The 13,842-nt window shown below is 48.5% G+C and overlaps 5 protein-coding genes across 5 annotated transcripts; 2 read left to right on the forward strand and 3 right to left on the reverse strand.

Moving 5' to 3' along the window:
• Positions 1-809: 809 nt before the first annotated feature.
• BDW43DRAFT_285801 (uncharacterized protein) lies at positions 810-1,244 on the reverse strand. The gene has a single exon (XM_032042974.1). The coding sequence runs from the start codon at positions 1,208-1,210 to the stop codon at positions 998-1,000; it is 213 nt and encodes a 70-aa protein (XP_031897191.1). The 5' UTR covers positions 1,211-1,244; the 3' UTR covers positions 810-997.
• A 93-nt stretch (positions 1,245-1,337) lies between these two features.
• On the reverse strand, positions 1,338-2,247 carry BDW43DRAFT_285802 (uncharacterized protein). The gene has a single exon (XM_032042975.1). It carries the CDS (start codon positions 2,179-2,181, stop codon positions 1,753-1,755), a length of 429 nt encoding a protein of 142 aa, XP_031897192.1. The 5' UTR covers positions 2,182-2,247; the 3' UTR covers positions 1,338-1,752.
• Positions 2,248-3,454: 1,207 nt separating this feature from the next.
• BDW43DRAFT_285804 (uncharacterized protein) lies at positions 3,455-4,074 on the forward strand. The gene is made up of 2 exons (XM_032042976.1): positions 3,455-3,603; positions 3,673-4,074. The coding sequence occupies exons 1-2, from the start codon at positions 3,498-3,500 to the stop codon at positions 3,738-3,740; spliced, it is 174 nt and encodes a 57-aa protein (XP_031897193.1). The 5' UTR covers positions 3,455-3,497; the 3' UTR covers positions 3,741-4,074.
• Positions 4,075-5,283: 1,209 nt separating this feature from the next.
• On the reverse strand, positions 5,284-7,258 carry BDW43DRAFT_321501 (major facilitator superfamily domain-containing protein; the record flags this gene model as incomplete). Its single annotated transcript, XM_032049342.1, has 7 exons — positions 5,284-5,645; positions 5,698-6,065; positions 6,118-6,474; positions 6,540-6,746; positions 6,804-6,927; positions 6,977-7,110; positions 7,161-7,258. The coding sequence occupies 7 exons, from the start codon at positions 7,256-7,258 to the stop codon at positions 5,284-5,286; spliced, it is 1,650 nt and encodes a 549-aa protein (XP_031897194.1).
• A 2,020-nt stretch (positions 7,259-9,278) lies between these two features.
• On the forward strand, positions 9,279-13,662 carry BDW43DRAFT_314044 (ABC transporter ATP-binding protein; the record flags this gene model as incomplete). The annotated part of the gene is made up of 11 exons (XM_032047719.1): positions 9,279-9,601; positions 9,667-9,721; positions 9,784-10,385; positions 10,459-10,885; positions 10,944-11,099; positions 11,150-11,726; positions 11,780-11,958; positions 12,012-12,541; positions 12,591-12,706; positions 12,754-12,944; positions 13,000-13,662. The coding sequence occupies 11 exons, from the start codon at positions 9,279-9,281 to the stop codon at positions 13,660-13,662; spliced, it is 3,819 nt and encodes a 1,272-aa protein (XP_031897195.1).
• Positions 13,663-13,842: the final 180 nt, after the last annotated feature.

Below are 13,842 nucleotides of genomic sequence, written 5' to 3' on the forward strand. Positions count from 1 at the left end.
TATTGATTAAGGGGGCTTGGATATTGTTCAAGGCCGAAGTTGGTATTTTTGATTTAACATAGTATTCAAAAGGTGTCGAAAGTGACCGATTTGGAGTAATGTTGTTTAATGACACAGTGGTTTAGATCATTTGCCCTCGATAGTTTCGGTTACAGATGTTCCTTGCCTTGCAGGGTGATCTTATAGAGAATAAGTCATTGGGCTTAAGTACTTCAGTAACAATATTCGTCCATACCACCGACCAGTCAAAAAGACAACTCCTTCACAGAGTCAAGTATCTTGAACATGGATAAAAGAAAGGATAAGAAAAGTAATGACTGCGTTGCGTTGCGAAACGAATATGAATTATACAGTCAGTTCCCGAGAGACCAGCTCCAGGGGAGGGATAAGTGACAAAAGCAACGCATCGACAATAATAATATATACAAAAGAGAAGTAACAGGTACGATAATATATGAACAAGAAAAAGATGTGACAGGAAAGGAAACCGAGCCTAACTAGAGGCATGCCGCATCCCCGTACACCCAATTCCATCATCGAGCCCCGACAAAACGTTCACTACTTCAGTCCTCCCCGTGTACGAGATCACTGATCAACATGTCGGCCAGCTTCTAATCTAATGAGTAGTATGTGATAGCTCACTGACAGGTATGCATATGCATCGCGTGCGCTGGAAAAGAAGTCGAGGGAAAAGTGCGTAGATTGTTTCAACGAGTTCGTCCTAGTTAAGCTGGCCTTGCTTTTTTAGGAGAGACTGACTCGATCAACTAACAGGGCATATATCCGGTTGAATCGAATGGTATACCAAACCACTGAGTAGTCCACTTTGAAGGTCAGACTGTGTTCTTGTAAAGAAAGGAGGGTTGGGTGGCATGTAGGGCTGACTTGACTTATCCACTCCGCACAGACCACCTCCTACCGTCAACTCCAAGCTTCCAACCACTCCACACCTGTCAACAATACGACAAGCAGGTCATGTCGTAAGCTTGTTGGCAGTTCAGTAACCCACCTTTATCGAATCGCTCACCAGACACCCCCAAGCATCTCGCGCTTGAGGGAGGTCGGTGGGCATGCCGAGGCAATTGGGGGCGGCGCGCTCCTGGCAAGGGAGTACGACATGCGTCGTTACCCTTGGACCAGGACGTCCTCTGTTCGAAGATGTCAGTAACTGAAAGAAAGATAGGGAAACCCTCGTACCTTTTCGGTGCATGCGATGCAGCACAAATACCTCAGCAAGGCTACGCGGCATCTGTAATCTGTCAGCAGCATATGGGAGGAGAGGGCCTACCTAGAGCGACCTTGAACAAGTTCACTAAAGAAGGCTAATCGGAGGGACTGGGGGGCTGGCGCTCCTGACAGGGGACTACGAATCCTCCTTCCCGCGTACGGGTGTGCGTCATTACCCATGTAAAGTATGGAACCCTTGGTCCAGGACGTCCTCTATTGATGGTTAGCAGCTTGACCTGAGAGGTGGAGATCAGCTTATCTATTCGGTGCCTGCGATGCGCCACCAATCCTACAACAGGACATTGCGCAGCATCTATGGCCAAGTCAGCTGCACCTGGAGGGACCTTGACCCTGCACAAAGCACTGCCGGGAGTAAAACCAAGGGGGAAGACAAAGAATGACAAGACAGGAGAAAGAAAAAAGGAAAAAGAGATACAAGAGCGAGACAGGCATGGAAAAGCGTGTTGGGCAAAGAATATTGATGAGCGATGTTTAAAGGAAGACATGGGAAAGAAAACAGGGTCCTTATAGAAAGTCCTCCCCTCTTTCCCTTCGAATCGCTCGGAGTTGCTGCCACTTTGCGAATACCGTTGAAGGGTTGAAGTGAGGCCAGCGGGCCTGTACGCGGGCGAGGGCGTTCCAGGAGCAACGGTATCGGCCGCAAGGGCCTTGGGCGTGAGCGGAGGTAAGCATGATATAGGAGTCGGAACCCCAGTATGACACATACTTCTCCATCTCTCCATCTTCGTCGGGCGTGGCCAAATGAGTGACAGACCAGCCCTGAAGAGTGCCCATAAAGGAGGGGACGATGTAAACATCTTTGGGCCGTTCGATCCAACGAGAGACTGACTTCACCGACACTTCCCCAAAACGAACACACTTTTTAACCGGTGGTTCCATACACCGGCCACAAGGCTTGGTATGGACTACACCGACAGTCACCGATGGTTCCATACAGTGGCCGCGAGGCTTGGTATGGACTACATCGACTGGTGTGGACGCCTGGCGAGGTGGGCGAGGAGTTGGCGACGGAAGAGGCTGTGCGATGGCGGCGCGTTGGCGTGGGGCGGCGGCCAGCAGGTGTCCAGAGGACGGCTTGCGACTGGTCGATGTGGGCTGAGCCCATGGTCGAGGTCGGACCTGCCGTGCTGCCCTTCTTTCCGCAAGGAGCTGGGAAAGATTGCCGGCGGGCGGAGTAGCTGGAGTAGCCGCACATGACGGAATGGAAGGTGCCCTGACGGGCAGATGCGAACCCTGTCGCATCTCGATAAAGGAGCGGCTGCCGGAAGTTGAGGAGTTCGAAGTCGGCGGAAAGGAGGGGACGTCAGTTAGGCGCGGAGGCTTGGCTGGCACAAAGGAGCGTGGCCTAACCGGAGGGTTGCGACGGAAAACGACGGCGAAATGAGGGAATGGCGTGAAAGCTGGTCGTGTCGTGATACGTGCACCGGACTGGTTGGCGCGTTGAAGCAAACCAGGTAGATAAAGGCGGGCCATTGCAAAACCTGGTCAAGGAAAAAGCGGGAGGTAAAAAAGGTCGCTGCTAAGCGGAGGCAAATACCAAAGGCTGAATGACAGGCGTAACTTTCTAAAGGCAGGATACTAGCATCAATCTACCAGAGGTATGAAGAGGGAAGAAAGGGAAAAGGAGGAAAACGGGGAAGACCGTAGTTTTATGCACCTCTGGAGTGACAGGACTCATCAAGAGGAAGGTGCGTCTAACACGAAAAACAGCAGCAGCGTTGCAACGAAACACTCGATGATTAACGCATGTTACAGGGCTGCTTTCACAATATGGCAGGTACATCTATCACGACCGTTGCTACAGGTGAAGTTCAACTAGGTGGCAAGTGTGTCAATCGAGCGTCACCATAATGCCATGGGCTTGCTCGCAAGATGGCTCCACCGGGCGTCGCCATAGAGACGTTGACAAGGAGGATGTCTGCAGATGTCATAAGCTGTGCTATTATGATATGGCGATTCTAGCGTTTGGTGAGAAATCGACATGCTAACGCTGACTGGACAACAGCAACCTTTGCAGCAAAAGTGTAGATTAATCGATATATTGATACTGGACTAAACTCCTGAGCTAGTCTCCTTGTCGTTAGATCCCGCACTTTGGCTTCGGGTGGGCCCGGAAGTAGTCGTTTTTGGCACTAGGTATAATCCACGTAGTTGTTGATTTTATATCAAGAAATATATTTCTCTCACCTTCGACTATCCAAATCCCCGGCAAACACCCTATAACGCCCTCGAAAGCCCAAGCCATACCCATGTACCTTCCTCACATGCCCACAACCCATCAAGAGAATAGAAACGATGAGCACATGACCTCATCACGGAGTTCTCCGATGGATGTCTGCAGCATATCTAGGAACGGTAAGTACATTCCGTCTGGACCTACCAGCTTCCAACTTAGAATATCAAAATGTTTACGAGAAAGGCAAGGACTTGGACACTTGAGTCACAATACGAGCAGTACCAGGAAACCAAGACGTCGAGTCATCCGGCTCTGATGTCCGGAATGAGTCACGAGATGTAAACAATGGTCACTTCGGTCATTCCGATTGTTGTTTTGCAAGAGGATGTCGACACTTTTCGGCGTTGGCTAACGACTCCTTCTATACAACGTTTGTTTACATTTATCGTTATGATCTCTTGTGTTTTCTGCTCTGTCCTAGACCTCTGAGTATTCACTTTGATGGTTTTGGTCCTCCTAGTCGGACCGGGATTATGCCTGACCCCTCAGTGTATACAGTTAGTCCACGTGATCATCTGTATACATCACCCTAAATAGACATCATACTAAGTCACTAGGACAACCGTGGATTTTTGAACAATGCAGTTTTAGTCATATGGGATGACTATAGAGACTTTATTTAAGTATGTAGATTCGCAATGTAGAGAGCCAAAAATTGTATTAAATGAAATGTGCCACCACTCGACTAAGCAACACAAGTAGCGACTGTTCTAGTATTACACTGAATTCCAACAAATATATACGAGAAATAAGAGAGATTAATTATTACAGCTATATATCAAGTAATCTAGAATATCTAGATGGAATTCCATAACTGTTAACGATTTGATCCATGTTTCATGGCTTGTCAAAGTCAGATGTAAATACCCCTATACCCCTCTCCCGTTCATCATACGAGCCTCGAGATAAGAAGATGTAATATTTTGTAGATTATATGGTCCTTGAATGGGCACTACAGAAGGTATGATTGTTATTTGTAGTTAGTCAGAGTTGTTAGGGGTTCTGTGTAAATACACTCTTGGTTGATGCATCTCGAGGAAGAATTATAGGAACAGCCACGGATTGCCGTGATCAACCTTCCGCCACATTAAGTACCTATAGAGCATAAGGAGAGATGTACCTTCAGGGCGGATAGGCAGATGTTGGGTATTAGCAAGCAGAAGGAGTCCGCGTTGCAGGAGGTAAAATGGGCGATAAAACTGACGGCCCTATCGTCCGCACTGCTGCTGTAATGTTTTTGATTTTCATAGATCGTGCTCACCGTCAGGCAGCGTCACTTTCAACAATGCATACAATGCAATACTGTAGTACCCTGCGTCTCGAAGGAGGATCGTTATGTTTTAAGGCAGAGTGGGTCTCTCTATAGTAATCCGAGGTGGTGAAAAGGTCAGGATGGCATTACCATAAGAGGCGGGCAGATCTGGGTTAGAATCCTGGCCTCGAGGCTGTTTCTTTCTGCCCGTTATCTCAGGGTGATCCTCAGTCAACAGTACGGTTCCATTAATGCCGAGTGAGGTCTTCGAAGGAGCCTCGAGCCAGGGGACGATGAGGACCTTCTTAATACCTTCTCGCTTAGGGTTCTACCTGGTCTAATTCGATTGTTCCTAATTAGTTACTAGCCTTAGTGGATCGTTTGGTCAACGTCCGAACGATTTGATTCGTCGAACGCGTTCGCAGCTATAGCGAATCACGCAGAATCACACCACCATAAACGACCCCAATGAGGAAGGAGGTAAGACAAACGTAAGAGTAAGGAAACACAAGGCCGAAAGAAAACATTAAAAACTTTTATTCTAATATCAAACATCGTTTCTAGTCGTTTCCGATCCGCCACAATCTGTGCTTCCCTCCTCCTTCGCCATGTACTGTCCACCACGTCTAAATATCAGCAAAGATGCCGGGATCTGCACTGCCGCAAAGATAATCATCGCCTGGAATTGATGTGTATAGCTCTTGGAAAAGACCTGCTGTACTATAACCTGAAGTTGCGTAGGTAAGGTCTTCACCATACTGGTGTTATGGAACAGCTGCTGCAACTGTTCCGGAGAAAGTGTCTCCGCGAGCTCACTCTTCAAGTTCGCATACTGGATATTGGATGCAATTGCGAGTCCGATTGCCCCTCCAAGGAACCGGCATTGATTTAGGGAACCTGTTGCTGTTGCTGTTAGGTGTCAGTATGTTTATTGGAAACAGTGTATGATTGATGGCCATACCGAGGTCCCTCGTTTCGACAACGTAAGGAACTGCTAAAATGCAAATCCCGATGCTGATTCCAATACCAACACCTGCGATTACTTCATATCCGTAGCCTGCACTGGGGAAGGAGTCGGACTGAGGTAGCGTAGAGAGGAGAACCATCCCCACAGTATGTAGGATGGAACCGGCGAAGATTAAATAGACGAAGGGTATCCGCCCACGAAGACAGGCAATATTGGCGATGCTGGTGGACAGAGTAGCAATGGCGGTATATGGAATTAGCCGGATGCCAGCGCCTAGGGGTGAGAGTCTTTCTAGGATCTGGAAGCGCTGTGACACATAGACAACTACCACGTTCCACGGACAGCCACTGACAAAGGTAGTTCTGCAATAAGAGCTGTCAGATTGGCAACCCAGTGGGACCCCTATCGACTCACATGAGAATCCCCACCCAGGCTCTGTTGAAAATGAATCGCTTTGGAAAGATTGGTTGAAAACCAGGGCGGCCGTCGATCAGCCATTCCCAGGCAAAGAAGGCCATCCACGATAGGCCGGACACAACGAGTAGTGCGATCGCAGTTCTAGAAGCCCACTCAAACTCCAGGTTAGTTTCATTTAATACCGTAATGAGTAATAAAGAGCCGCTGAGGAGCAACACAGCCCCCATGACATCAAGCTCGCGGAAAAGTGTCATTGTTGGCCTCAAATGGGCGATTGATTTCGGGGGCCGTGAGCCAAGGGCTGCAGGCATCGCGATGAGAAACAACATCACAGCCACTGCCCCGGGAGGAAGGCTATTGTTCGGTACATCTGTAAGCGAACATCCGAAGTCTGAAAAAGGAGAGTATAAAAAACGCACCTCACATAAAAGACCCATCGCCAGGTTGACCTTTCTGCAAGCACGCCTCCTATGAGAGGACCCGTCAAAGAGGCACATGCAACAGCTAATGAGACCATGCCGCCCCAAATGGGCAGCCTGCGCTTGGGGACGAGCTCATAGGTGCACAAGATAGTAACCGGGTAAACCCCAGCACCACCAATGCCCTGAAACGCTCGACATACGATGCTAATTAGTGTTTAGCAGGGAACGATCCAGGGTTCGCCACATCAAGATATAACGTACAGTGTGTTTACCGACCGGGATAACCCACATCCCAATGAAAACGCCAAGAAGATCAGGTTGGCAGCGATCAAGGTTTTCTTTCTACCAATGATATCGCTAATTCTTGTCCAGATGGACATGAAGCCTGGCCGAAATTAGCGAGACAGGGCAGAGCAAGGAACGGGAACTCTGACCAGTGTATGTAATTAGGAATCCAGTAATGATCCAGCTTGTTTTGCTGAAACCATTCAGGTCCCCCGTGATGGATAAAAGCGAAGTGCTCACGATCGTGACCTCCAGGTTGACTAAGTAAAGGCTGATTACCAGCCTTCGACCAGTCAGTGTACAATGTGACCTGCATAAGCGAATACGACGTACCCAATTGTGGTGAAACACAGCCTCCATCCATGTGGATAGAGGATCTGATACTCGGGAGGCTTCTCAGCCACGGGGTTAATCTTTTCTTGGCTGTCCATCGCACAAATTCTTCTTTAGATCCTGGGATTATTTTACTCCATCTCTTTGGTTAAGTCTCTGGGAATGAGCCTTTCCTTATAAGTATTTTAAAGAAGCTATGGTATGCTTCCTGATCTTACTGTCGTCCGAAATAGGAAATAGCCGCAAGTTAGAGTATAGTATACAAACATACGCCGAACAGATGAACTCCACATTGCCACTGACGCATCTCGCTCAGCACGCAAGGAACAACGTTTCCATAACCTGGGCATACTCAGGGAATAAAGCCTCAACCAATCTTACCTTGGCTTCCATTTTTCTTTTGTCCGTACTCCTATTTCTGTGCTCCTTCCATTTTAAAGTGTAAAGCCTGGTAATTGCTTTGTGTAAGAACTGGTTAGCTTAGCCTGTACCACTGATACCTCGAAAGCTTGAAACGCTTCGCCAACTAGGAATTAGGTATATGTATGTGCAGCCCTTTACCGGAACAAAATGACTGGTAGCAATTGGTGCACTCATGTCATCGACCTCGTGGTGCTACCAGGATGTTGCTTCCCCCTAAAACTTCTGACTGACCCTAGTGACTTCTCTTGATTGAGCTGCTGCTCTTAACCGGTTGGTGAAAACAGTAACCGACCGATAATAGACTCTACCATCCTTGTCTATGATGTCGGCTGTGAAGATGGTGCACCGAGGTAAAAGAATCCTATTTCTTCTGGACCCCGATGACCTTGATTGGTGCTACTATAAGGGGCACTGTTAATTGGTGTGCGGTTGAGCGGGTTTCGATCACTGAGAATAGTCTTCTCACCCGCTGTAACGGCAGGCTGGATATAGGGATACTACCCTACAGCGCTTCTACGTGGGACGGCTGTAGTGATCCGTAACTCTTTCAAAGGTGGTCATGGACTTGAGATTGTGGCCAAAATTAGGGCATTACGTCAATCCAGATGCATCCCCTAAACTTTAAACAGACATGCTTTGTGAGTTCCTGGAAGTAAATCAAGTTTAATCATATGGTGTCTGAGCGAAATTTACGCCATGTAAGCTTTGGCCCGAGACTTGGCCAAGATATTGCCGTTTTGGGTTCAATGACTCAGTTTCTCAAACCCACCCATTCAATGCCTTGGCAAGATATTATTGGTTGTTGTGTATACGGAGTTTCTGTGCCCTAACGTTCTCTATCCCAATCGGGGAAATAAATTGTCATACTTACATGAAACCCACCAGGGCGATTAGGTGAGGTCGGCCCACAAGATATAAGATGTGTGCAGATCCCCGAAGACCCCGATAGAACACATTGAGTCTAGAGGCATCGCTCTTCAAGATGAAGTTGGCATTGGAAAAGCCATTCTCCTTGTCTCCGGAAGAGCCCAGGCTTGATTTGAGTCACCGATCGGCGGTCGACGGCTTGACGAAAAGAGTACTCCGTAGCCTGCATATCCTTACCTAGTCGGCAGGTCTTTTACCCTGTTTAGTAGATATCTCTGACAGATAGGATCATTAAAAAAGAAGAAATCATGAATAGCGGTCAGCGGTCAGAACTCCTATCCTGAATGGTCTCATATCCTCTTTTTTCCTTGATAGAATGATGGAAAATAATGAAAAATAATACACATAATCCATCACCTTCATGAGGTTGATGCGAGGTTGATCCTATGCTATTTATTAAGGTAAGACCCTTACTTTACTAGCGCAGTTTGAGTACTTTGGGAACATACCTCCTCATTGGAAGCTTTTTCATTCCCAGTCGACCTGGCCAGTGGGAATTATTCTCGCAATTAAGAATATGAGTATAGTGAGTGGGCTGTGTTAAGATCGCATTCAATTATTAGTTTAGTGTCGGAATCCGAGGGGTCCGAAGAGTGACTCGTATCTGATAGTAACATCCCTCGTATTAAGTGGAATTTAAGGACTTTCCTGCCTAAATTTTAGTCCCTAGCTTATGACCCTGCAGAAGAAGTAAGTGGATCTATATATTCGCCCTACAGGTCGGTTGAATGAGCATTCCTTGAATATGTCCGTACGCATACTCTCGCTATGGCGGCTCAAGATGACCCTTTAGCGACAACGAACAATGAGACCTCTGTTACACTCATGGACGAAAATTGCCACAAGCAAGACAGCTCGGGTGAGATCAGTACGTCAGCTCAGGGTGGATTCAGGAGCTATCTCAGGATCTTTTCCTACACCGACGCTGTCGGCTGGATTCTCAATGTTCTCGCCTTGGTGGGCGCCATCGGCGCGGGCGCAGCTCTGCCCCTAATGGACATACTGTTTGGGAAAATGATCACTAACTTCAATAACTTCGCGGCTGGTTCCAATACTCAAAGCGAGTTCCGGTCGTCACTGAACACTTTCACGTAAGTGTAGTCAAACCAGGCGATACGTTCCTAAGCTGGCTTTGGATACTGATAACGCGCCATAGACTCTACTTTGTGTATCTCTTCATCGGAAAGTTCGTGTTAGTGTATACGTGGACTGTAGGTCTTATGTACCCTATTAAATTGAGCCTGTGTTGAAGGTTAATTTTCCCCGGTCGTAGTTATGCCTGTCTGTCTCTGCCGTGCGAACGACCAAATCCCTACGGACGACATTCTTGACCCACCTGCTGCAACAAGATATCGGCTTCTTCGATGCCAACGAGAGTGGTTCCTCCGTTGTACAACTAACGGCCAATGGCAATCTAGTCAACCAAGGGATCTCAGAGAAGCTAGGTTTCGCGGTGCAGGGCACAGCGACCTTTGTGGCAGCGTTCATTGTGGCCTTCGTCGTGCAATGGAAACTGACGCTGATCACAATCTGCATCACCCCGGCCATCCTGATCGTGACTACTATCTGTGCCGGTATTCTTGTCAAGCAAGAGAATCGAATCCTCCATATTAACTCGATCGCCGGAACCTTGGCTGAGGAAGTTCTCGGCAGCATGAAGACAGTGCATGCCTTTTCCGCCTTTTCCAGGTTGACAACTAAATACGATGACCACTCCAAGGAAGCGAAGCGTCTGGGTCTTGCACAGTCGCTCAACGTGGCGATTTTATACTCAACCGAGTACTTCTGCACCTACGCCGGATATAGCCTTGCGTTTTGGCAGGGAGTTCGTATGTATGCCAGGGGTGAGATTAAGGAACCGGGCAATATCATCACGTAGGATTTGAACCCGTTCCCTTTCCCAGCCGGTCTAACCTTGTAGCTGACTTGCCTTCTTTGGCTTTTCTAGTGTCATATTTGCTATCATAGTAGCCGCCACAGCCATGACGCAGATCGCACCGCAAATCGTCCAAATCACCAAGGCAGCCTCAGCCGCACAGAGCTTGTGGGAAATCATTGACCGCAAGTCTCCGATCGATGGGCTGTCGCAGGAGGGCAAGAAGCCCAACGCTTGTGAGGGGAATATTGAATTTTCCAACGTCTCATTCTCGTATCCCACTCGCGCTCAGATCCCAGTTCTCCAAGACTTCACACTCTCCATTCCTGCCAACAAGACAACGGCTTTGGTCGGACCTAGTGGCTCTGGTAAGAGTACTGTGACCGGGCTGTTGGAGCGATGGTACAATGTCCAGGATGGGAGAATCACGCTTGACGGGGTGGATATTACAGAGCTTAATATTCAGTGGTTGCGGACTCATATTCGCATTGTTCAGCAGGTTAGGCTCATCAGTTTTCTGCGTGCTTTCTTGTATGAAACTCATGGGTATTACACAGGAGCCCACATTGTTTAACGCCACAATCTTCGAAAATGTAGCGTACGGTCTAGCGGGAACAGAATATGCCGACGCTTCCCAGGAGGAGCAGTTACAGCGAGTCATTACAGCGTGTAAAGCTGCTTATGCCCATGACTTCATTGAGGCTTTACCGGAGGTATGTTCTATTTGGTTGCATATGTATTGCGCTGCTAACGCTGAACATAGAAATACGACACCCAAGTCGGGGAACGCGCCACAATGCTGTCTGGGGGTCAGAAGCAGCGTGTCGCGATTGCGCGGAGTATCGTTTCTGATCCAAAAGTGCTGATTCTCGACGAAGCTACGAGTGCTTTGGATACACAGGCCGAGAAGATTGTGCAAGAGGCCTTGGACAACGTATCAGCATCGCGAACTACCATCACGATCGCACATAAACTCTCGACAATCAGGAAGGCGGATCAGGTTGTGGTTCTGTCGCAGGGAGAAATTGTGGAAATTGGAACCCACGACGAGCTCAATGCTGCAGGAGGAACTTACCATCGTCTTATCGAGGCACAGGATCTAGGTACCGTCGACGATGACGGAAACCTATCCGAGGAGGAGAAGGCTGAAGCGAACAATGCTATCACAGCGGTCATTTCAGGACAGCAAGACCGTAGCAAAGATGTCGCGCGTGTGGAAAGATTGAAGGCGCCATCTGCCCGCAGCCGCAGCCTAATTCAGTGTCTGACTGTCCTACTCTCCGAACGACGCGAACTATGGCCGCACTTTATTATCTCACTGTTAACCTGCATTGTCGGGGGTACGTATTCGCCACTGGACCGTGACCTCCTCGCTAGTCTAATGCTCAAACAGGTGGCATTTACCCTGCCCTTGCGGTCATTTTCGCTAAGGTCTTGGATGTCTTTCAGATCACACCTACGAGCAAGATGGTCGAAAAAGGTGATTTCTTTGCACTCATGTTCTTTGTGCTTGCTCTCGTCATTTTGTTTGTCTATGGGATACTTGGGTGGGTTTCGAATGTGATCTGCAACGTAAGTGCACTCAGAATGGGTTATGGTCGATCGCTATACTCATAACTAGGAAGTGTATAGTGTATACGTACCGAATGGAGATGTTCCAGGATTATATCCGACAAGATATGACCTTCTACGACCAGCCCCAGCACACCACCGGCTCGTTGATCTCCGAACTCGCTTCGAAGCCTGCCAGCCTGCAAGAGCTGCTAGGCATTAACATCAGTATCGTTATCATTGGCATAGTAAATGTCATCGCTAGTTCCATCCTCTCCATAGCGGTTGGATGGAAACTTGGATTGGCCGTTGTCGCAGGGGTAGTGATCCCAATAATCTCCTGTGGCTATCTCCGAATCCGTCTCGAGTTCCGCTTAGATGAGGCGACATTGCATAGGTTCTCCGAAAGTGCAGGTTTGGCCGGTGAGGCAGTATCTGCGATTCGAACCGTCGCATCATTGGCGATTGAGCGAGTGATCCTGTACAAATACACCGACAAGTTGGCGGGCATTGAACGAAGATCCATCAAGTCGTTGACCTGGACGATGTTCTGGTTAGCCCTTTCGCAGTCTCTTTCATTGCTCGCTATGGCGTTGAGCTTCTGGTATGTTTTCCTCATGGTATTGGCTTCATATGTTTACTGGGAGAAACAGGTATGGAGGTCGCTTGTTATCGACAGGCGAGTACTCCAGTACGCAGCTGTATATCACTACCATTGGAGCCATCCTCTCCGGTGAATCAGCAGCGCAATTCTTCATGTTTAGTACCAGTGAGTCACCAACCCCCACGTTCCCTGTAACTACTGACGGCGAGTAGGCTTTACAAAAGCGCAGGTAGCATGCAACTACATCTTCTGGCTACGTTCTTTGCAACCAGATGTCCAGGATGGACCATCTGATCACGCGCCCGGGGAAAAGGGCCTAGCCGCCCATGTGGCATTGCAAGAAGTAGGATTCCGATATCCAACACGCCCAGCTCGACCTGTGTTAAACGATATCAATATTGAAGTATGCATCACTTACCCAAGATCCTCTTCTATGAGTTATCCTAATAAAACAACAGATAACCCCCGGCCAATTCGTAGCTTTCGTCGGACCCTCCGGCCACGGGAAGTCAAGTCTCATCGCCCTCTTAGAACGATACTATAACCCGACATCCGGGCACATCCGGCTCGACAATTCAGATATAGGCAACATGGCACTCGCCCCCTACCGAAGCCAGCTATCCCTGGTCCAACAGGAACCAGTCCTCTATCAGGGGACCATCCGAGAGAACATCGCTCTAGGACTTGAAGAAGAAGCAACAGAAGACCAGATCCATGAGGCCTGTCGCCAGGCTAACATCTTCGACTTCGTCTCCTCCTTACCAGACGGACTGGGGACATCGTGCGGTTCACGAGGGACTCTATTCTCCGGTGGTCAGCGCCAACGCATAGCCATTGCCCGGGCGCTTATCCGTCAGCCGCGTTTACTTTTGCTCGATGAAGCTACGTCCGCGCTCGATACCGAGAGTGAGAGGATTGTTCAGGCGGCTTTGGATCAGGCTAAGGATGGTCGGACGACTATTGCAATTGCGCACCGTTTGTCGACGATCAAGCATTCGGACCGGATCTTTGTGCTTGTAAGTGGATGGATTAAGGAGCAGGGGACGCATGAGGAGTTGCTTCGTCGACGGGGGATCTATTATGAGATGTGTCTGGGGCAGGCCCTGGATAAGGCTACATGATTGTCCTTATGAGTGAGCATACGACTTGTACATTATAAGTATTGGGCTCTACCTGAGGTGGTGGATACCCGGGGTGTGTAATATTAATCTCCACTCGTCATTTGTATACTATGAGATATGAAGTAAGTGGGTAGCTCCTCAAAAGTTACTACGGGGCCAAGTACATACAATTTCATCAGA

The sequence above is a fragment of the Aspergillus alliaceus genome, assembly GCF_009176365.1.
Source record: "Aspergillus alliaceus strain CBS 536.65 unplaced genomic scaffold BDW43scaffold_43, whole genome shotgun sequence".
NCBI classification, from domain to species: domain Eukaryota; kingdom Fungi; phylum Ascomycota; class Eurotiomycetes; order Eurotiales; family Aspergillaceae; genus Aspergillus; species Aspergillus alliaceus.